Source organism: Clinocottus analis, unplaced genomic scaffold (genome assembly GCF_023055335.1).
Source record: "Clinocottus analis isolate CAN_PGR_092001 unplaced genomic scaffold, fCliAna1.0.p SCAF_3, whole genome shotgun sequence".
NCBI classification, from domain to species: Eukaryota; Metazoa; Chordata; class Actinopteri; order Perciformes; family Cottidae; genus Clinocottus; species Clinocottus analis.
In genome coordinates this window covers 8,429,787-8,454,079 of record NW_027176042.1, presented here as the reverse complement: position 1 = coordinate 8,454,079, position 24,293 = coordinate 8,429,787, and the positions used below count along the sequence as shown (strand labels likewise).

Below are 24,293 nucleotides of genomic sequence, written 5' to 3'. Positions count from 1 at the left end.
GTGTGTCACACATGCTGTGTTTGGGAGTAAATGTGCCATGCAGTCACAACGCGTCTAAAAAGACCAGCCTTTGTAGGGCTTTGTTAAAAGTATAAACACAATGCGGCCGCCTTGATTGTCAATAGTGTGACAGGAGAACAAGAGTGTTTTGATTTTAAAAGGCAATATTTGGACCATGTGGGTGGCAGCGAGCCAGCAGGGTTCAGTTCATTGTTACATGAACACATCAAATGAATTATTAACTAAGAAAAGTAAAGCGTGACAAAAAATCAAATCTGACCGAGTCAAGTTGAACATTAACTGGCTGTACAGTCATCATATGTGGACTGAGTTCTGCACAAACAACTGGACAAACCAGACCCAACAGTACAGAAACGAACACTTCCTAAACTGTGCAGAGTTTGCATCCAACTATACGAGTTTACAAAAAGCTGTATAGAATGACTGTTGGCAAAAAAATATATATATTAAAAAAATGTTATGACATGTAACTTAACTGTTTTGTACCTGACATTCATTGACATTTACTTTTTCTTTCCAGCGAATCTATCCTCTAAACATGATATTAGGATTTATTTTTTTTACATTTATCCCATAAATTTGTTTTAATGTTGATAAGGTCTTACCTGCTGTATTCTCCCTTGGCCTCCTAAAAAGAGAAATACTGGGGTTAGTGAAAACACTGTGAGAAAACTTACTCAATGGCCCAAAGAGTTAACCGTTATGCTAATGTTAGCTAACGTCAGCCTGAGCACAAACCGCAACAAGGGGTTAACGTAACAGGGACATGAAATTTGAACACATTTTTTTTTTTAAATCTAACGACTCAAGTTAACGCCACCTTGATGCACACGTGTATTTTAGAGGCGAATACTAATATTAAAGAGCTAGCGTTAATTTATTGAACAATTGCCCCGACCAAAGCAGCACGACAACTGTTTTCAAATGTTGCGTGGCCCGACCGTCTTCATTCACAGATAAAAGCCAAAATATCGGCGCCGGGGAAGCCTGCGACGAACTCTTCCTTACCTGCAATGCGAATGCGGCTAACTTGAAAACATTTTCACTCTCCACTTCGATGGTCTCCTGTTGTGAAAAAAAAATGTAAAAATGAACGTCGTCTTTTAAAAACACACGAAGTGCAGTCGGTCCGAGACACTTGACTTGAGAGGAAATCTTCCCGTCCCGTACCTCTCGGTCCCACCGTTACCGATCGAACCAAAGCCGCAGAGACACTACTGTGTGTGAAACTGTCCGTGAAGTGGGTTTACTCCAGTTTTTTAGCTCCCGATTTAACGTTACACTTGATGCATGCGGCAAAACACACGGTGGTGGATAAAAAAGGCTAGTTGATAAAGGTCCTGACTGAAGCGACAACCCCTATGGTGAAGTGGTACAGTCCGAAAGCAGGTTCAACAGTCTCCGTCTCCCATGGTGACCAGTCTGCTCTCCCCGCGAAAAAAACTGCATCGCAACGTTTGAGCACATGCTGCATTCACGTGCACCTCGTACGGTTCAAAATCTCCTTTAAGCGCCTATAAAAAACTAGGTTGCTTGCCTGCATCACATTGTTTACAGGTAACACTTGGACTCAGTGGGCCTGTCACTCGTATGTGACTTATTGAACTTTTGCACTCAATCAGATACCGAATCAATTTTAAACCAATTGCCCTCAAACCATACAACTTCATCTTATCTAAAATACCACCTGGACATGCAACTATTTGCTATGCTGTGTCCAGTGTGGGATATTTTAAATGCAATGACAAACAACTGCATTACCGAATAACATATGGCTCTTATGACAGTGAACCATGAACTTTACGTAAAACAATAACCTTTCTAACAGCCATTGAACGCAGCATACAGGATCACCCTTTGAGATCTAACAGCCTTCAAGAGGTTTTCAAAATGTAAATGTTGTGAGGTTAAAAATACTTGCATTTCCTCAATAAATAGCATACCGTAAATAAAATACTGCATTATAAATGGTAGATGCATGCACAATAATTCAGTATAAAAAAGAGGCCAGATTAGGAAAAAATAGGCCAGGCTGTAAGAGATGAACAATAGATATTTAGTCCAAAAGTTGTTTAATGTGAACATAAAGTATGAAAAAAGGGGCTAGATATTGATCCTCTGACCCTCAACCCCCAACAGAATGAACTCTTATGAGTCGATGGTAAATCAAAAATGATGGCAGATCAATAGTTGGATTAGACATCTTCTCATATGGCATTGATTGTTTTCAATGGGCTCGAACTTAAGGTCTTGCAGAATTTGGTTAAAAGAGTGTAAAAGAATAAATAGCCAGTGAGAGTTAAAACACATTTCTTTCACATTTTTAAGACACTTACATTAAACACTAAAGATTTAGCATTCAGGAAGAACAGCTCCACTGTCGTGTTGTCTTTCAAGAAGGTGATCTTTTCAATATAAAACCTGTAAAGAGTGTTTTTGGGTCAGCAAGGTCCACTTGAAATTAAATTGTTAATGCATTTCATTCACATATTTGTGTCAAATAAAGTTCAGCAACCACACATCAATAATGTGTAAAACTGTGTTCCATTACTGCCACCTGCTGGTCAGGACAAGCCCTTGAGGCCACAAAGCTCCCAATATCAACTTGCTTCATATTAGGCCTTTACTGCTCACAACTCAGTTTAATATATAAAACATTGAGATTTTCAATCCTCAGCTTAGCCTTACGTCTCCAATAAAGCAGTATTCCACGTTTGGCAAGTTTCTGCGGCAAAGGCACTCACCTCACTAGGAACTTGAGCTCCAAAGGCCCTGAAGTTCTGGAGAAGTCATGATCCAGGACTTTACGATCCAGCTGGAGCCAGTTATTCTGGCCACTGGTCAGGAGGTAGAAGCACAAATCATGCGTTGGAATACTGCTACAGTACGTTTCCTCTCTTCTTTTTTTGTCCTCTTTCTTTGTCCTCTTTTAAGGCATTGGATCGGTTCTAAATCAACCAACCCCTTTGATTAAAAGAAGACGTGATAAAAACCAAGCGTGCACACGCCCCCTGGACATTGCACTATCTTTAGAATACCAATAATGTTCGGAATTGCACTTACGTGTCATCTATGAAGCTTAACCCAAAGTATTCTTTCTCCTTCAGGTTAAAATGGGAGGCCACCAGATCCAACAGCTCGCGGGACAACAGCTTGGGCTGTAAGGTTTGGATTGAAACACAGAAGTTCAGCTTATATTTCTATGCTCATGAGGTGGAAAACTAGTGCATGTGTAACACCGACAAAATAGTTGGGACAAGAAATTAAATCCAACATAATTTCAGTGCATCAACCAAATCTTGCAGAGTGCCTGAGGAGGCCAGAAGTGGAAGTGTCCTCTACCTGAACCAGCAGCTCCAGCTTCCTGTCATCGAGAAGGTGAACCTGACACAGACGGCCCTCGGTCATCTGGAAGACAGACGGAGGACAACGTTAGACAATTCCTGCAAAGCAACAAGTCACTGGTAAAGCACGTTGTCTCCACCTCTACCTCTCCACTCAAAGCCGTGCAGGCGTCTTCTATTTTAGAATAAAATGACTTTTGTGCTGAATGAATGAGAAATCCGTGAGGTGTCCATATTGAACGCACACCTTAAAACCTCAAAGTTTTGCCAACATCATCATCCTTATTTGTAAAAGGAAAAGAAGAAAGAAAGTGCAACGGTGAAGTTCAGCCATAAATCAGCTCTTTATAGGAGCACCATGAGTCATAAACAAAGACTCTGAGCTTCTTCTACCACTGTTGGATAATGCTATTGTCTTTCTCGCCCACTTGTTCTTCCTCTGCAACAGCGCCAGTCTAATGAAAATCTCTGAAACGTCAACATCCAGCGTGTTCCTCTGCCGGTAAGAAACAAAACCGAAAGACAATGACGTCCTGGTGTGCAGGGGTTTAATTGAATTCCCGCTGCATTGTTTAAGATGAATGGCTTCAGGATTCATTCCATTGCAGTCAGCAGAACTGCCTTTCACCGCAGGACAAGTGAGAAATATTACTGTGCTGATATAATATTAGTCAAGTCATATTTCAGTGTGCAAAGTTGTTGCCAACAATCCAGGCTGGAGTTTCACAATACTTTAATTCCTTTATACAAATTGTAGACGTGGTGTTTATATAATCCGTTTCAGTGCTCTCGGTGAAATGTAATCTCAATAATAAATGTCATGAATCGTTTAGAAAATTATATATAATGTAGCATTGGGAATTTTTTTCTTCTTCTCTGTGTTCATAAACGTTGGTGGGTTATGCATTTGTCACCATAAGAGTTGCACAAACAGCAGGCTAAACCCTGTGTTATTTCCACTCTCAAAAGTAAAAGTATGACAAGCTTGAGGTAACGAATCACATCTTTGGTTGAATGTGACATCACTGGAAGTGGTCCACCAGCTCACCGCACGGGTAAAGGCAAAGTCTAATCTAATATAAAACAATAAATCCACATACTTAAGGCCACTATATGAATATTTATATAATTTATTATGGCACCCCCCAGTGGCAGACAGCAGTGGGCTAAAAGAACAATCTGCACTAGTAATGTTTTTTTTTCTCTTCTTTTTTTTTTACACTCATTCCATTAGAAAGTTATAGAAGATGCTTTATGACCATATTTAAATTATACACATAGTAAAAAAAATGTTAAAATAAGCTTTGTAGTAGATGATCGATTGGCACAATCAGAAAAAAGCATGCTCATGCTGGAGTAAGATGCAACCTTACTCCATCATTCTGTAAAGCGTATCTCTGTTAGACTGAGCAGAACATACATGGTTGTTGATGCCCAGGAATGTGTCCAAGACTAAATGTGTGTGACTTCTGTGAAAAAACATGTGGTATCCAACTGCTTGGAAAGTGAGGGTCACGTCAACGGCTGGCGTGACCACAAGGGCGGGAACACGCCTTCTAGCGTGGCGTTAAACCTCAGTCCCTACGAGGACACATTGTTCTCTGTGCCACAACAGAGCATGCCGTTTCACTTTCATCCTGCGCAAGCTCTACTTTTCCTCTTAGTTGTTTTTCAGCGCCCCAACCCGCAGCGTGATTTACTGTGCTTCTCATCAAAAGGGTTTTTTATTTGCAGTTACGCCGACCTGCTGCTGTGCTAACTTTTGCTCTGAAGCACGTCCACTGCGTACCGTCTGGTGTGGGCCGCACATCGGGGGGCTGTGTTAAGCCCTGTATCTCAGAGGTCCAGAAGAGGCAAGAATCACTGACAAAAAAAAAGAAGTGAGAATACAGAAATGCTGAAGGTAACCGCAGTGAAAAGCACACCTTGATTTGTTTTATAGGGGGAAATTAATTTGTCTATGCGTCCCATCGTTTCATTTGGGATTAATCACAATAGTGACCCTTTCATTGTTGTGGCTGTCCCATGGCACAATCTTTTACCATCTATCAATGCTGCATTGTTGTAGGGCAGTGACATCCAAACATAAATGGACAAAGGCCTGCCGTTATCAGTCTGACGTCAAGCCATCGCATTTCAGATTTACCTTCGGAATCTGTGCTCAGACGCGCTTCAAAACATGAAATTAACTTAACAGTCGGATGGGAATCCATTTCACATACAAGTTGCACTGGCAAAGCCGCTGTACTTTTCGAACACACTTCTATCCACTTTTATTCAAGTATCCAAATTGTATTCAACGGCTGCCCTCAGACCAGCCGAAGAGAGAGGACCTTCCCAGGTCCCAGATGATGAAAAGAACAAGGTCACGCCTGTGTCAGGGAGGTCATCCCCCTTAAGCTCTGTCGTTACGGCCCCGATGGTTTCCCTCTTCACACGACCCCTCCAGCCACACTGACCTGCTCAGGATGAGCCGGGCCCACCCTGTATTCCATACTGCTTTGTACTTCTACTCCGCTCTATTTCAGAAGGGCATGTTGTACTTTATTTTACTACAATTATAGACACGACACGTTTTTGTATTATTTTTTTTAAAAACACATTTAAAAGTTCATGAAGCGATTACAATTCACCCCAACTTGACGAGTCTTTTATTATTTAGAGTGAAATGTTCTGAACGCTTCTTATAACTAATGTGTATGTAATTGAGGAAGACAGAAAAGGGAAAACAGATTAAAGAGATGTTGTACTTCTTCAAACTCTTTTCAAGAAAAAGTCAGGCATCTGCGCTTTTAAAAGGGTATCCTTAGAGACATTATCTGAATAGTGTCATTTGTCTTAAGTGTCACACCATGTTAATGTGCTTATTGTACCTTTTTTAATTAATAACTTAAAAAAACAGAATGCAAACCATTTACTCGTGGCAGTGCTGGAAAAAAAGGAAACCTGAGCACTTTCAAGTTTAGAGTAAATATTAAAGTATCACGCGCGCACAGTGTTTAAGGTGCTCTGGCAACAATGCATTTCAAAGACAACGTTGAAAGTTCACCTCAGCCAGACAGGGGAGATCAAACGGCTGGTCGTGCTGCTTCTCTAATGACTGCCATATGTGCTACGGGAAAGACCCTCGTTAAAAGAAAAGAGAAAGAAGAAAAAAAAGTCTCGGTGACTCAACGAGAGGCAGCCCGATGAGAGTCTTCACATCCACACAAACAAACACATGCATAACGAGGAGCCAGATGAGGAAGACAAAAAAAAAAGAAGAAGAGCAGACTCACTTAATAAACTGGGGAGGAAAGTAGAAGGGAGGTTATAGGCAAAATCAAAGCCATACAAATGCAATGAGTGATTTAAATCCATCTGGGGGCTCTGTAATTAATCCCACGTGATGTCAATACAGCAATCAATTAGACCGGCTATATTTAACCACGCTGCTGTCATACCTGGTAGCACTTTCCAATCTTGAACCAGGCTTCTAGTACGCGTCGGCACGGCATCAGGCCACGACTGTACCACCTCCTCAGGGTCTGATGCGCCAGGCTCCAGACGAGCTGGCTGCCCGACGCCACCAGGTCCTCCATCCCGCGTACGATGCGCACAGCCATGGCCGGCCCAACCTTGCTCTACCCGACTGGGCGCTCTATACCGACGACGGAGGAGCCGATCCTGCAGATAGACCACTTTTGTGTTTTGCTTCGGAGCAACACACTGAGACGAGCCAGCGCGCGCGCACACACGCACACGCACGCATACAGTCCATTTATGTCTCCCCAGCTGACGTGATGTCAGTGCGAGTCGGCGCTCCGGAGAGGCTGGAGCGCAGCAGCGAGCCTCTGGCTTGGTCCTGGGCCCCGGTCCAAAAGCACTGCCTCATTGTGAGGAGTGCACGGGGAGGGCCAGACGGGACCACAAGGCCCTTCAGAGGTTTCCGTCTGCCCCATAACGCAACCGAGGCGACAAACTCCGGCTGACCGCTCAACCTCGAAAGTCATAAACACTTTATTCCGTTGCATCCTTAAATTTTCCTCCCCTCAGGCGAGTGACTTCATTTAAAAAAGAAAAAAAAAATGTTGAATTTCAGCATGCGTCTGCAAACGGGCTGTGAGAACGGTCTGTTACTTTGTCTGGGATGTGAGAGCAATTTCCTGAGGAGGCCAGACATCTCCACCCATCATGTTCTGCAGCAACACTCACGATAATTAGTCCAGTTTAGATGGTAGAACTTATGTATAAAAAGTACAAGTGAAACTGCAGGGTTGAAGAAACGTTAAGGAGAGGCTCTGACGTAAGGACGTGGCCCAGATGTCTTCCTTTTCACAAACGTGATGAATATCAATATACAAATGTTGCACACCTGATTCAAATAAAAAAAAAGTCAGAGGCCCAGTCCCAGATGTCCCCCAGGTCTTATAGCCTGATTACTTTAGGGATATACTGCCTTGTTAAATGGGGCCCAAAATGTTTAAGATTGAGGCCTAATCTCAATCTCCACACTCAGATTTGCACGCTCTCCCAAAAACCAGAGTATCCTCAGTCCCAGTGGTGCCGTTTCATTGTCTCACAGGATGCAGACCTAAGGTTAGACGAGCAAGCTGGTTGTTTTTCATCAATAAAATCCCCAAAACACGGCAAGGACAGTGAATGAGTGACGCTTTCCGGTACCATTTTGTTTGCACATTGTTACAGTCAGTTCCAGAACTATATGTGCTCGGTCAGCCAACGCCATATACAAACAAATTAAAAGCAAAAGCGCTGGCGCCCGTTGTGCATCTAATTGCACCTGTGCATGCAACGACGCATGCAAGTGTATAACTCTGGAAATGAGCACATATCGGTTACCATGCCTGTGCAAGCAGTGGACTGGCCATCCTCGGTGGTGGCAGCTGGGACATTGCAGTCTCTTAAGTAAACCTTATTAAAAAGGCCCCATGAGCAATGATCAAATCCATCCAGGCACAAACGGCCCGTGGATGTGCTGTACTCAAAGAAATAGTTCGGCATTTTGCGCTTGCCACGAGTTAGACAGGGACATCGATTTGCTGCCACTCGTGTCTGAACTTGAAGCCAGAGCCAGGAGACAGTTGGCTTACAACCAGCACCTCCGAGTTGATCATGTCCTTACAGCGAGGGTTGCCGGTCGACCAGCAGAGGCTCCAGGAAGAGACTACGCTCGGCGAAGAAATAGTCCCACAGACGACTTCCCCGTTAAAAGCGAATTGAAATCAGATTGAAATTGGCGCGAACTGCAAGACAGATGCTATGTTTATGAGCTGAAATGAGCATTTCAGCTCATAAACTCAGTCTTTACCCACCGCCAGGTTTATCACAAGTGCCCGATCAGTACTGTGCATGTGCTCAGAGGAAAAGGACTCAAGTTTAGCTTATTTATAGAGCACATTTAAAAACAAAAAAAGTTGACCAACAAGAAGGCTCATTCCTTTAGATATTTCTATGATCAGCTCCAATGTTTTTTTTCTTCTGACAACTCAATTGCCAGATTCCTTTAAATCTTTGGTAATAAATCCCATGCTGTCTGTAATTGGCAATGAACCTCCTGACACACTCTTTATTTTGACTACAATACACATTTTAAGCTTATAAATATACACCGGCGGCTGTTATGAGAAACATTATGTACAGAGTTAAACCAGAAATAATACTGACACAGCAAATGTGCTGTTCGAAGTTCATCCTTTGGAGTGTAACAAATGCCCTAACAGGATTAAATACTATTGATGCTGTAATCCACCACTGCAAGCACTGGGTGGATCTATTTCTGGAAAACAGGATTCATCACCAGAGACCCGTTCTGAAGGTATATAGATGGAGCCCAGCCAGCTACCCGTGATAAACACGGACAGATGTGCGAGGCCACAGCCGCTTGGAGCAACAGTGACCGAGACAGCCAAACATATGGTGGGCACAAGCCGCTGCTGCTCACACACACGATCGCCACGTATTTTGGTCCACACAATGTTAATTAGTACAGGCTTTCTGCTGCATCTGGCAGCACAGTATTTCTTGTTCACATGCAGTCGTAAAAACATTCTTTATAAATAGCTTCCAACATTCCACTTGAATGCTTTATTGCATTTAGAAATAAGCAACTAACATTAAATTAGAGTAAGTTTTTTTTTTTAAATAAGTGAACTAACTTGAATATAGTGTTTGCAGTGTAAGGAAACCAACCATGGTCATATTTCAATGTAAGGGTATGCAGGCATTGTCTCTGGAGCCGTGCACATTTCCATCAAACTGACACACACACATACACACATATGCCAAATGCCTTCAAGCGTCAGATAATCCCAGTTGATTTCCACGCTCCATACTGGGGGTTTCGGCGGGGTGAAAATGTGGGAAGAAGCAACGGCCTCGGCAAGGATCAAGCTGTGGGAGTCTACTCTCGGAGAGGGCATCATCCCATGGGAAAGTGGGAATTAACTGTCTGCTCTGGTTGTGAGAGACGCACAATAAGCACTGTCTGATCCTCAAGTTGTCCGTTCACAAGTGCCTATGTCTCAGCGCTCTCTTGTACTGAAAATCACTCGCATGCATATAAAACCCCTCATCAACTGATCAGTGGAGCGTGTATATATTATCTCTCTATTATCACTTTGTGAATTGAAACAAAATGCAATTGTTAGCTTTAGGATGAGAACAGGCTTTGGGTTCAAAAAAATTGGAGTTCGTTAGTTTACTTATAGGTTATGTTTCTAAATGAAGTATACGTAAATTAAAATGAGTTCACGGTGTCGTGATGGAAACACAAACAGTGGTCTCCCAGGTGAAAATCCTGTGTGTTTGACCCAACTATCCACCTGGACCTCCTCCCGAGGCGGACATAGTCGCTCTTTGTACTGCGTCGCCTGACATCCTCCTTTGCTCCAATCATAATTACTACATGGCCATCTTTGTGGTGGTGGTGTCTCCCAGAAATTATGTTCCCCCAAAACTAACACGCATCTTCAATTACGTTGACTAGAAACGTATTTTCTCCCTGCTTATGTCGGTGTTTGACGTATCACAAATACGTTGATAATACGTCTGTGATTGAAGAATCACAAATACGTTGCTTATACGCGTATTTTAGTTTTTTTGTTTATTACAAATACGTTTATAATTGTGTGTTTGTGTTTGTGTTTTCTTGCTTTCCTGCTGAATTTAAGCATATTTAAATTTCTAAACTCTGCAGACGAAGAGAAAAGAAAAGAAAAGGGGCGGTGTGAGGTTGGTAAAGGGGCCGGTCTGAAGACCGCTTGGCCAAAGGTGCCGGTAACAGCCCCGTGTCAGGTCTTCTCTCCGTCGGGTTGGTTGGGAATGCAGCTCGAGGCGGGTGACATAACCTCCATCTAGTGCAGGAAACCACTGCAGTGAACTGAGCAGACGCTCGGATCATCTCTGTGGTCAAATCAGCTGCAGCTGACACTGATGTGGAACATTCAAACAAGCAGAAAGAGCCACAGGACACAATGTCCGGTTTTCAAAGTAATGACTGATATGTATGTTCAGAACATTGTTCAGAACATTTCTGACCACATTCAAACATCTTACCTTCCCAGTACGTTTGTGTTTGACTGTCTCCAGCAAACCTGTTTACTCATCCACGAGACACATAGCAACAAACATTCGCACTCATTTGGAGTTGTGTCTTTGTACATTATGTAAATGTGGGTCCAATATTCACCTTTCTATTTGCTCTGGTTTGCTCTTGCCGGAGATATCTTCGCTATGCTCATCAGCTGGTCGCTAACTTTGTCTTGGTGCTGTCTGTAGAACTGGGGGAAACTGATAGTCAAGAGATATTCATCTGTGGGTTGTCACTACTACAAACTGTTTCATTGTTAATTTTTTTAAATTGATGATCATAATACTTAATGTGCTTTGCCTTCACACTGAGAATTCCACAATTAAACGCTTCAACTCTGAAGCCAAACCCTCTGTGTTGTCACATTTTAAGATAACAATGGGGGAGGGCTCTTCTTAGAAATATCTCTGCACAGGCAGCGTTCATTGTCACTCAGTATACATGGCTGTTGTCTCTGTCCTCTATCTCTAGCCTGGCACCACGGCTGTAAACACCATGACCTCACACCGCAGTCCGTCACCCCCATCTGATGTCAGTCGAGTGTCACTCCATTTCTCATGTGCTGCACACAAGCCTGTGCTCACTTAAAGGCTCATTCTTTTTTCAAGCTGTTGTTATACTTCTCCCCCTTTTGGCACAATCTACTGTTGCGGCGGTGGCGCTGCAGTGCCTCTTTGCAGCCAGCAGATGGGGAGATCGAGTGTCTCACGCAACCCCCAGGGACTAAAAAGGGGAAATACATTTAGTGCTGGAAATTGTTTGGTAAATTATTCTGTCTGGAGGGGTTTACTATTATCTTCATGCCAATGTCATGCCCTTTTTCCCTAATAGAAGGGCCTAATTCTACTTGTGATGCCTGGATTGAAAGTTGTCATAGAAATACTGACAGGCCGGCGGTTGCAATTTGGCCCACTGCTTTGTTCAGTCCCAGAAGTTCGGTATTAATAGGCCTGAATCTGTTGAGAATTGAAGGCAGGGCATGACGGGGGCAGCCACGCTGCCACGATCGTCACACTCCCCACCCACCCGTCCCTGGGCTCACTTCAACATGGGACAGCAATTACCATATACAGTAAGCGGTAGATTAATTGTCTAAAAGGGGAAGGCCTCCGAGTGATCATAGCAGAGTCTGAGTGAGCAGGGGGGAACAGCTGTCACCCGCACGGCCCGCAGCTGACGGGCTATGCCACATACTGAGGCTGCAGCTGACACGCTGAATGCAAGACGTTTTGTGCAGTGTGCCCGGCACGCTCCCCCCTCCTCTCTCCACACACACACACACACACACACACACACGCAGGACTGTGGTAAGTCATAACGCGTTTGCCTCACAGGACCCTGCCTGCTTGCTTGTCATGCTTCCTGACTGTCACTCGTGGTTAGAAACGGAGCAGGTGGACACAGCTGTCAAAAATCACAAAACTGGGAGGGTGATTTGCAGTCATACATCATAGATGAATAGATTAAACTCATAAAACATGAAAGAAGGCCATCTCTGCTCATGTACAGAGCATGTCCCCGTAATGGGCTTTGGCACTGCAGGCCTGATGTGTGAGTGGCCAGAAAATATAATACATCACGGCTTCTGCCATGATATATTGTAGCCGTCAGTAATATTGTAGCCTTCGTTAATTTTATCCAAGACACATGCTTTGACAGCAATGCGTCACCCCAAAAGGAACTACAATATTTTTTTTTACAATATGTCTACCCTGAGGTCGTCGGAGGTTTTGATAACCGTGCCAGTGAGTGAAAGGTTGCCATTATACATCTTGACAGAAAATGTCATTACATCTGTTAAAAAAAAGAAGAGAAAAAACACAAGACATCTTAATTACAGCCAATTAACACCATGTGATAGAGCTCCATTTGGCAAATGAATGGCGAGACAGAAAAGCCTTTTGTGTGTCTTCGGCAGTACGGTCGAGCCCAGCTTTGTGCGGCGAGGCGGGGGGTAGAAAAAGAGAAGGGGGCAGGCAAAGATGCGAGGGCCCGGCTGCTACATCCACCCATCGGCTCGTTGCGGTTGCGTCTGGGGACTTGTGGTCAGCTCCTCTTGCTGAACGGGATGACACTCAGGGGCTCGCTGCAGGCCACAGGCCATGACAATGTGCGTGTGAGTGTGTGTGTGTGTGTGTATAAACCAGATGCTATGAAGAGGAGGAGGTCAAAGCGGGGGCGGGTGGCAGAGGAAGGGGGGCAGCCTCATACTATCTGTCGCAACAAAATGTTGGCCTGAGGGGCCGCAAGTGATGCTCTGATTTGGCCAGACATTTCTTAGAAGAAGCACAAAGAGCCTGTGTCATTAGTTTTCAATATCATAGCCAAATGATGGAAAATATGAATGGCCACTGTGGGCATCTCCATGGGCAAGCGAATGAAACAAAGAGCGAGCGAGGGAGATGAAGCAGAGGAGGGGGAGGGGAAGAGGAGACACCCCCAGTGAGGGGCTTTAATGAGCCTTCAGGCGGCGGAGGGGGGCGGGAGAGGAGGTGGGGGGGAATCATTGCAGGAAGAAATAAAAACAAAGAATGATTTCAAATTGTTTGGTTTCTAAGGAGTATGGAACGGATATTGTCTCTGAAAGAAAGAATAAATTGCAGAGATATTGAAAAAGCCTTCCTGTGTTTATGATTAAAAACCTTAAGAAATGCAAAAGAAAATCATGTGAAAAAAACATCCTAGTTCAGTTCACTGTGGATAGCAGCACAAATCTGTTTACATGATGCAGGGAATTAGTGAAAGCATAAGATTTATAAGCCTTGAAAAAAAAAGGAATTGATTTAAAAGCGATTTTCCCCGGAGGGCTTTATGGGATCGTCTGCTCCAGCGTTTACAGGCGCCGGAAACTCCATGTTAGCACATTAACCTGCCGTGTTAACTGAATAAAAGTTTTGTACCTTGACTACCACACCGCGTGTCGCCTATCTGTGTCGCGACCTGAGAGCCGGGCCGCGACGGAGCACACAGCGAAAACTGAACTAAACTTTTCGTGAAACGAGTGTAAAGACATGCTTGCTGCTCCGTGAGGCGATTATGCTACTTAGCGCTTTAAGCTCAATGCTCAAATGCTGTTTAGTGTGTTAGTATGTTAACTTTGCTATCTAGCGCTACACACAAAGAACAAATTAATCTGATGGCGTTGTCATAATTCTTTGCAGATATTTGCTCACGAAGCGAAAGGCTCCGTTAAAAGTCAGATTTCATGGCATTCTGTCCAATAGTCCTGTGACTGGAAACATAAGGTACTTCCTGTTTTGCTTCACTATAAAGTTATATAATCCTATTTATGGATGTCTGTATGTTGCATACTGGCTCTTTATAATCTATCTATGGAACTGAAGTAAATTGGTTTCCTGATACCACAAATTGAGCCCTGAACACATGTTAAGCGCTGCAGGGGTTATAGCCCCCCTTCAATTATACCAATACATTGACAGGCTGGACCCACACTGAAGTGTCTAAATCCATTTTTCAGTTGATATATCTGCATTTAGATGATGTACAGTAATGACAGCCCCTGGTTTATCACTCTCATCACTCATCTCATCACTCTTATCACTTGATAATCAGATCAGAAACATGGCCTTCTGTGGCCAGACAACAGAGAAGTCACAACTGAGCCAGGTACCGCCTGTTGAAAGCCGGCTCTCTGCTAGCCAATGTGCTGTGTAGACACACTGCAGAACCAGTGTTGCACAAGCGGACATCACTCTCATACAAAACGGGTCAAAGCCTCTTGTCCCTTGTCCATGTTAGTATTATTAAACCACCACGATGGTAGAAAACCCATTTTTGGGTCCTGCTGTGCATGAGCACGACAGCTCTTAGTGGGATGAAGGACCTCAAAGGTTCTCGCTCTGTCAGAGTGATTTCAGGAGGTGCCATGATTCGAAGGGCGGGTGAGTTAACTGGGAGTCAAATGGGGATATCTAGAGCGTGGAGAAGAAAGGGCCTGGAAACAGAGCATCTGTTCCTGCTTTACTGCTGCAAGAACGGTTAATTCAGTACGTTTACTGTGACTACACCATCACATATTCTGAAACAGCTGCTACCCTGCAGATGGAAAACACGTCTCACTGCTTTTTAATATTTTATTAGTTCGAAGCAGTTTTTTTAAGTCGGTGAGATCCAACAAAATAATCGGCTATAGGAATTTAAAGCTCCATTTATCTAACTTACATTTCCACATTTCCAATAGCTTTAGAATATTTTAGCTCATTTGCCGGTAACGCCCGCAACTTGTTTGGGTTCACCTTTTGCACACCTCTGTGGCAGTTTATTCGCACTGTCATGAACATTTCACCTCGTGACACTGACATCCGTCACCTTTAACCCCCCAACGCCATCCCCTTCCTATGGTTACGATACCTGATCTTACACTGCCACTTGTGTCATAAGCAATCCTAGTGCTGCGAATTATGTCCTCCAAGCCGAGTCCACTACACCGTCACACCATCACCAAATGTCACATTGGAAAAACTAAGAGTGAGAAACAAAAGGGACAATCTATCTACAAAAAAAGTCATATATATATATTATATTATATATATATTTTTGTAATAATTAAAAGTTATATCTATTTTATAATGTAATTGTGTTTCACAAATACACTACATGTGTTATAATTTTTTTTTGTGTGTGCGTGGAGGGGGCGGGGAGGTGCTGTGATCACAGCTGGCCGACACCACTGATCTGCGCATATGCTAACAGCATTAATTTCCCTCAGCCTAACCAGCCACTGCCTTCCCCTGGGGATGCAGGGCCGGTGAGCTCGACACCTGTTACAACTGCGCCCTGCAAACCAACTCCAGTCCATTGACAACCAGCGAGGCTGCTGGCGCTGATGTGACCGATCTCCATGAGACAAGTGGGCTGCCATCATACAGCGTTTTGTAGCCATACCCTCAAAAATGAACGGGCTGCATTGCGTAGTATTCCGCAAAATTAATTGCGACATAATCCACTTCATCATGAACACGGAAATGTAAAAAAGGAAAACCCACCGTTGGGGTGGGAGATGAATGGGTCAAACCAAAACAAGAAGTCAACGTTGATTTGTTACCTGACCGCCGTACTAAAGTAAGGCCACTTCCGTAAAACCAACTGAGTAGCTTTGTTGCCTAAACCTATTGTTCACCGGGAAAACCGCAGTTTTTTTTAAAAACATTGTTTGCATGTTAGGAGCGGAAGTTGACGCGTGTTGCTCACGAAATGTACAGTCGCGTTTTCACATGATGTCAAACAAACCGTTGCATCTCAAGAGGAAGCGGCCGAGCCTCTAGGAGAAACACGACGCGAACCTGAAAAAGACCTCAGGATCGAGGACTGACATGTCTCTTCACCATTGTATCACCACACACTGTCCACCATGTTGCGGCTAACATGCAAACGCTCAGTCCCCGTCACAGAGCTCAAAGAGATCCGCCCGCCTGAGCGGATCAGGATCCAACCATCCAACCATCCAACCACCACCACCACCACCACCACTACTCCCCCTAAAGCTGCAGCGGTGAAGGTGACTGCAGCTGGACGGATTTCTTTTCTTTGTGAGTGAGAGTTGACTGAGGTGTTGGTTTCCAGTACGAACCCAGTGAAAAAGGAAGCTCACGTAACACTCCATTAACGGTGAGCACCTTTTATGCGCTGCAAATGTACTGACAATAGGGACCGCAAACCAAATTGACTCATTGAGGAAAGGCTGGAAAATGTGTAGAATGGAGCACACCCACTCAACAGGAAATGACTTTGTAGGGGGAGTTTGTGAGCATCGCATATTCACAGAAGGGTTCCTCCTCACTGTGCCCCCATCCCTTCTGGCTGTAAACATGTGAAACGGCGTCGAGCACTATCGATCCCCGTGGATGTGAGCCTGTGGGGTACGTCTGCTCAATTGAGTTTTTTTCATGCTCGACACACCATGTACCCTTTTCTGTTCGTGCCTGAGAGGGTAATAATAGCACGGGCCCTTTCCGTCCCCTTCACCTCCTCCAGTGTGAGGGAGTCTCATTCCGGTCATTACCATTCAGGCTTTCAAACATCATCCCCACGTAGCTCTTTTGTTTTGTGTATGTGTGTGCATTTGATCTGTGTGTGTAGAGTATGTTTAAGAGGAAAATTAGTCTAAAAAAAAAAAAACGATCACAAGAGATGGATGGATTGATGGATAGGCGCACACAAGCATTACAGTGAAAACTCCTCCTCTTCCTCCTCCCTTCCTCTTTCCAAAACACTAGCGGGCAAGCCAACAGCAGCACAGACAGAGGAAAAGGTGGTGGAGGGTTTTGCTTTGTTGTGATTTTCATTTTCTCAGCCTTACAGCAATTACATCCCTGAGACGCATAAGGAGGAGGAGGAGGAGGAGGAGGAGGAGGAAGAGGAGGAAGAGGAGAATGCAAACAAACAAACAAAAAGAGGGATTGTCTGCTCTAGAGTGAAACACTGCACAGATCTGTTGGGTTCAAGACTGCCTCTACTGCCGGAGGTTGTGGATGAACCCACCAGGAAGCAGGTGCTCCCCTGCTCGGATCTATAACTCGCCTGCGCAGCAGCAGCAGCAGCAGCAGCAGCAGCAGCAGCAGCAGCAGCAGCAGCAGCAGCAGAGTATTTAGATTTTTAGACACTGAACAGTTAACAAGGAAATCTAGTTGGTGAACATCAGGAAGGACAAAAGAATCGTTTTTAATCAAGAGGTCTTCTTAGAAGCACATTTTTAAAAAAACCGTCCTCCCTTTGCAGGTGAAGAAACATGACAGGTAAAAGTATTTCTGCATTGAAAGGCCACACTTGTGGGAAGAAAAGCCCGCTGTCACTGCGACGAGTGGGATATGATTAATCGTACGAATAGGGATAAAAGTCTGTGTGAAGATTGGAAAACAAGAGCCTGAGAAATAAGTACAATTCTTTTGACTCTCTTCACACCCGGACGCGGACTCGATACTGGTGTCGGAGAGGTGAGGGGTCCGATCCGCTGTTTGAGGCAAACCCAGGACCTTGAGGGCCGGCAGATTCCATCAAATGTGGGTCAGACGCTTCCTCCCACAACTTTCTGACGTCAGAATTTGCACTGGTTACAACTTTTGTAGCTTTCCAGACAATCTGACATCCATGCCGAGTTATTCACTGCAAACTCTGCTGTGGAAAAGCATTTTGCATTTTACCTTCGACCCCAAGAGTCTTTGTGTTTGTGGGAGTTAGGCTACTCAGTAAGAACAGAGAAATGAAAATAAATATGTATATATATATATATATATATATATATATATATATATATATATATATATATATATATATATATATATATATATATATATATATAAAAATTATTTTTTAAACGTACCATTCCTATCAAGATGAATTAATTGAGCTGCATGATTTGCATTTTTTGTGATTAACATAAATGCCAATGTGATTTTGTGAGGTTTTCTTCAAAACAAGAACTCCCCTGTTTTCACTTTACCCCTCTATTGAGTTTGTTACAGGGAAAAAACACAGGACCCCTTTAATAATAATAATTATATTTTTTTCTCCATATTCAGTTTAAAATATTGTTTACGAACTAAAATAAGCCGTAAGCTGCTTTATTTGACTTTACACATTTTTCTGTCTTTATTTCATCTTTAATGTGTTTAATTAAAGCCACATGAATCAATTACACAGATTTATATTGTGTCGGCATCAGAGCTGAACGTAACCTCGACACATTAACACAAATAAATATTTTGATTGAAGAGTGAAGCACAAAAAAAACCAAAGCTTTTTGTGCCATTAAAAGAGTTGTCACGAATGATGATGTACAACCAGCCTCGTGTTTCAACTAATGTGTATAGTTGTTGTGCTGGCATAACGCACGCACTGCTGGAAGTGTGATTAATTCCCCACTAACATCCCCCCGGGACAGGGGGCTTTTACTCTGAAGTGCTCAGGTCAATAGCCACTGATCCACACGGGTAACCTATAAATCCATCCTTGTGTCCATCCTTTAAATAATTCATAAGGAAGCGGATTTGAGCACTGCTTTTTGAGGGGAGTTTGTCTGTCCTTAAACAGATCGGAGCTTGTTTTAATGCAGTCTCTTTTATCTAAATGATATGGAAACCAGCTCCCGGAGGAATAAGCAACCAGCTGAGAGACCCTCTCCGGGGCTGATGCTCATGTTTTCTGTTGTATTCTGAAGGGAAATAAACTCAAAAATAACAACACAGAAACTCATTATTCACTATAACACCACATTAAAAGGACCAAATCCACCAACACACAATAGCATCTTCATCTCATAAAACGCTTTCCATGCGGTATTTCTTTTGCGTGCAGGAATCGTAAATTTCGAGAAAAAGAAACACAATGAAAGCTGCGTATTTTGCAATGTCTGTGTTGTGCACGAGTAGCGGAGGGCCAGACTCTTTTGTTTTGCTCAGGATGTCCTGTCTGAGGAGAAAAAGCAGACATGAAACAAGGAAAAGAGATGTAGAGCCCGGGCTCTGCTGAGTTGGTCTACGGCCAATGAGGAACAGATCCCTGTTGACACAACTTTCGGTGTGAACCACGCTTGCAGTGATTATGTTACAGAAGGAACTGGAAGCACTGGTGGACACGTACAGCGTACTCTATGGACTAAATCATTCTTCTGACCATACTTAACAACCGAGGCCACGGCCTCTTTGGTCAGACGTCTCATCTGGACCGATCTGAACGGACTTTCACTGCTGAGCCTATTGATTGCCGATGACCCACAAACACAGTATTGAGATAAACGCGCCAGTGCCTGACCCTGGATGAGGCCTCGGGGCAGCAAGCCTGTTTACGTATATTAAAGGGACATTCCACAACCTCCATGTTTTCTACTTCTGTCAACAGCTCTGCACCCGTTGGATTGGTGTTTTTTTTCCATCGCACTTCAACATGTCAATCATCTTTTTGCTGGGATATTCTGTAAATTAAAGCAAAGAATGAAAAAATGCTTCCCCTGATAAATGCACAGTGTAAATAATTCAAAAACACTAAAATGCAGCCTTATTTGATTTATTTTGTTCAGGTTAGTATAGGTTAGTTTTTTTGCAAATTGCTCAACTAGGGTTTAGTTAACGGTGGTTTAGCATCAAACATTAGCTGCTTTCCAACAATAGTTACGAAGCCTTGCTTTAAAGAGCCACTACGCCAATTTTACAGAGGGTTGAAAGATACTCTGTGGCTTTGTTGCTTCGACCGTATCTATAGGCAGTGGACGTAGTCATCGTGACGTCACCCATTGGTTCATGGATTGCCACTTTCAAGCCTTGGGTGTGCCATTTTTTGCCATCATCATCTTGGATTACGCCCGTCACCTTGTTTTTTTCCTGCAACCAATGAACGGAAGGTACAATATTTGGAATGCGGAGGAGTGACGTAGAGATGCTGTATATGTTCCTGGTAGCGGCAGAGACCTGTCAATCACAGTAAGCGCGCCCTGAAGCATACACTGCTTTATGTTCTTTTTGACTCTGTCCCGGTACAATATTCACAAAGTATTTTTTAAGTACTTTTTATACAAATTCCATCTGTACATTTTTTTCTTCCTTCTGTGCATTTTAATCCATTTGTAAATGTAATATTCTTTTTTTACTGCTAATTTAAAAAAAAAAAATCATCTGTTTTATTACCATTCTACTGTTTATTTATATTACTCGATTATTTTTTTTACTGTGAGCAATGCTGCTGTAATCCTGTAATTTCCCCACAGAGGGACTAATAAAGGATTATCTTATCATAAATGGGATATAATTTACTTGACAAACATCAACCTGTATTGAAGAAGACTTAAAACTAATGAGAGCATAAATAAACTCATGTTTGCAATGTCTATACGAATCAAGTAAGAAGTAGAGTCATTTTCTCATAGACTTCCATACAATCAGAGGCGTCGCCTCCTGCTGGTGAGGATATAAAATGCAGGTTTTTAAACAGTAGCTACCGAGACGTTTGCTTCACTTGGATGAACCTGAGGTTGCCGCCTGCCATGGAGGGAGCGCGCCAAAGTCGCACCCTGATGATGTCATCCAATGTATGGTCCAATGTTTTGGGAGCTTAACTCATATTGAGGCTAAAAGATTTCTGCTTTTACAGTGTTTGTCTTTATATCTGTCCACTTCATGTAAGTGTAATAGTATATCAGTATGTCATTATCACGATCTTGATATAGTTTTTTTTATATTCCCAATCTGTATATACTTTTACCTGTAAACAAGGCATGTGTAGCTTGGAATGATTCCAACTTCCCCCTGTCACATGCCAATCTTTGATCAAGGGTTGGATCTTTTCTGAGAGCATGTAATCGGTTATCAGAACCAGTCCGGCAGGAACTTGTTTTCGAGCAGAAGTGTCGAATTGTATGACAACAGTATCACATAGCCCAACTGACAAATGCCCTCACTCACACCTCTGCAGAGGGAGTCACAATAAAGACGCGTGGGAAAGAAGAAGAGAAATTGCTGACGAACAACGTTGAACCCAAAACAGGGGCTTTGGAGGAGAGGCGGGAACTCATCGTCAGCTCAGGTCACACTCTTCCCAGGTGGGCTGGATGTGGTGTTTAATCTGGTTTGCTCTCACAAAAGGCCGCCTTGTGTGGATGAGGCCGTCAGTGGACCTTGATTGGCAGATCACTCGTATCTGTGCCGGTGGCCGGAGCCGCGGTGTTGGAATATTCTGCGGCGGTTAATGGCTTTATTGAATTCGAAGCGCTGACCCCATTAAAAGCAGCTGAACACCCCAGAACCAAAGTCAACACAAAGCAGCAGCGCTGCCTTTGCAGTTTCTCTCTCTCTCTCTCTCTCTCTCTCTCTCTCTCTCTCTCTCTCTCTCTCTCTCTCTCTCTCTCTCTCTGTGTTAGAAAGAGAGACAGCACATGTTGCTCTTATAAGGCACACATTTAATATCATCACCTACACAGACCAGTCCTGTGTCTTTTGTTCTGTCTCACTGGCATGACTGGTGTCACTGGGTTACCGTGTGTGTGTGTGTGTGTGTGTGTGTGTGTGTGTGTGTGTGTGTGTGTGTGTGTGTGTGTGTGTGTGTGTGTGTGTATGTCATTACCTTTTGTTTTATGTATGATATATTTTTAAATATATGAAAGTATTCATGTTTTTTGCCGACCCCAGCACGCACACACGCATATACACACACACACACACACACACACACACACACACACACACACACACACACACACACACACAGGATATCGTATGCCTGCCATGCCTGCCTCTCCATTGTTTGTTTTGTCCAGGAAACAGGATATTCTCAGAGAGGAGAGCACACCAGCTGACCACAAAGCCAAAACAGAAAGAGGATTTTTGTTGTTTTTTTACTTTAAAAAACAGACGAGAAGGACGTATTGTCCCGCTCTCATCCTTTCAGGTTAAAGTGCATCCTTGTGGTGTCCACATCAACTTTCTCACCGGCAAAAGACACTTGTGTTTACATGTCAACAGTTGAACACACACACGCTGACATTCAGGCAGCAGAAGTCAAGAAAAAGACCCGTTCACAGAAGGCGTGGATCCATTTCTATCAAACAGAGCCAAATCTGTGGTGTTGACTGATGCAGTGAAGCACTAAATACAACATTATCCACAGAAACCCTGCATAAAAAAGTCCACATATAACACAGCTCGTACGAATTAGGACCAAATAGGAGCAATGCGCGTGCAATTTATGAAAGATAAAATAAGGTTACAGGTGATTTGAACGAGATTGAAACGTTTCCCACCTTGTGTCTTTTGTTGTGATTTGATCGCCGCCACTTTATTGTCTGTGCGCGTGGGGCGTCCCTGCCGGCACCGGGTCAGTAAAACGAGTCCACCTCTTCCTCTGTCTCCTTAAAAGATGAATTTTTGGAAGAAAAAGAAAGGAAAAAGGGCTCGTGGTGGATGAAGAGGTGGTTCCGCGGAGTTCATCCGCAAAGTCCAGGAAGCGAAGCCGCTGCCATAACAGCCGTGTCTCTCCCGCACGCCACACAGTCAGTCAGTCAGTCAGTCTCATCCGTCCACACTCACACACACACACACCACTCACACACGCACACACTCCTCCTCTTCACCCCCCTCCTCCTCCTCTCCACAGACCCAGGACGGGACAGATGACACTGTCCCCGCTCCGTGCACGGCGGCTGGCTCTCGGCTCACAGCGGAAATCAATAAAATATTTAAATTGAAGTGGATCAGGGATAGAAATGGTTATTCTACAACATTCCTACTTTCTCCATCGTTTCATATTGCCGAGCCTGAAATTGCAACTGGCTCAAAATGGAATGGATACAACGTGTTTTGGACGTTGTTTATTATATGTTATGTTTCTTTATATGATATGTTTCTTAGTCTAATTCGAAATTATCCCTTGTTCAGACATAATGTCAGTTTGAGAGGATGAAATGGCCCAATGTCAAGGATCCTTTATTGTCATACTGCAACACAGGGACATAGGACGAAATGCAGGTGTAGCACAGCTACCATATGACAAACAATAAGAGTACATTCCTTTGGTGCATTTTTAATCATTTGCATCAAAAGGAACTTAATGGACAATTACATAACTCAAAGCAGCGGTCCCCAACCACCGGGCCGTGGACCGTTGCCGGTCCGTGGGTACTTTGGTGCCACACAGAAAGAATGATTGGAAAAACATATTTCAATGATTATCAAGGTTTGAAAGATGTTTTATTTAGAAAAAGGACCGACACATGTCATGTGATACGCTACCCCAAAAATGAAGCGATTCAAAATGAGTAAAAAACAGACGTCTTAGGAGAGCTTCTTTGGAAAGGAGAAAGGCCCAATGAGAAGAAAGAAGAATATACAAAAGGAAGCTGCATTTAAATGACAATATTAGGGGTCGTGTTTAAAATATGGGTTTACCGCTACAGGTGATTCTCATGCGCCCGCTCTGCATAATATGGCGATTATTCAGTGAGTTGTATTTTTTACATTCTTTATATTAGATTTCATGCTGGTCATTTCATTTTATTTCGTCATATTTATCCCTCACGAAACCTGTTCGTGGCACAAAAAGGTAGAGGACCGCTGTTTAAAGTATTCTTGAAGCTGGTTAAAGTATATAATGTGTTTTACGTCAGTGAAGGGTTTCGCTCTTGACAATCTCGCTAAGCATCATCCCCTGACTATACAACTCCACCGAGCATCTTTGATTCATCAATTTGACTCATCGACATCAGTTGTTAGTGGTCACCTGCTCAACACTAAACAGCAGACCGACACAGCTAGAGACGAGCTCGTGAACGTATGTATTTAGCAGGAAATGAGGCCGATATTTTCCTCAGAAGTGAATATTAGATTTACGTTCATCAG

At 43.4% G+C, this 24,293-nt stretch overlaps 1 protein-coding gene across 5 annotated transcripts in view; it reads right to left on the bottom strand.

Moving 5' to 3' along the window:
- frmd4ba (FERM domain containing 4Ba) overlaps positions 1 to 22,943 on the bottom strand; it is a 41,268-nt gene extending 18,325 nt beyond the window's left edge. For 2 of the 5 annotated variants that reach the window (XM_068593902.1, XM_068593903.1), the window contains exons 1-7: positions 6,809 to 7,049; positions 3,364 to 3,429; positions 3,085 to 3,179; positions 2,766 to 2,858; positions 2,358 to 2,442; positions 1,030 to 1,086; positions 627 to 649 (exon numbers count right to left, since the gene is read on the bottom strand). In XM_068593902.1, coding sequence (XP_068450003.1) covers positions 627 to 649; positions 1,030 to 1,086; positions 2,358 to 2,442; positions 2,766 to 2,858; positions 3,085 to 3,179; positions 3,364 to 3,429; positions 6,809 to 6,970 — 581 coding nt within the window. In that variant the 5' untranslated portion in view covers positions 6,971 to 7,049. Of the gene's footprint in view, positions 1 to 626; positions 650 to 1,029; positions 1,087 to 2,357; positions 2,443 to 2,765; positions 2,859 to 3,084; positions 3,180 to 3,363; positions 3,430 to 6,808; positions 7,050 to 22,699 lie in introns of those variants that run through there. The other 3 variants (XM_068593906.1, XM_068593905.1, XM_068593904.1) reach the window with 3 other exon arrangements.
- Between the last annotated feature and the right edge of the window lie 1,350 nt (positions 22,944 to 24,293).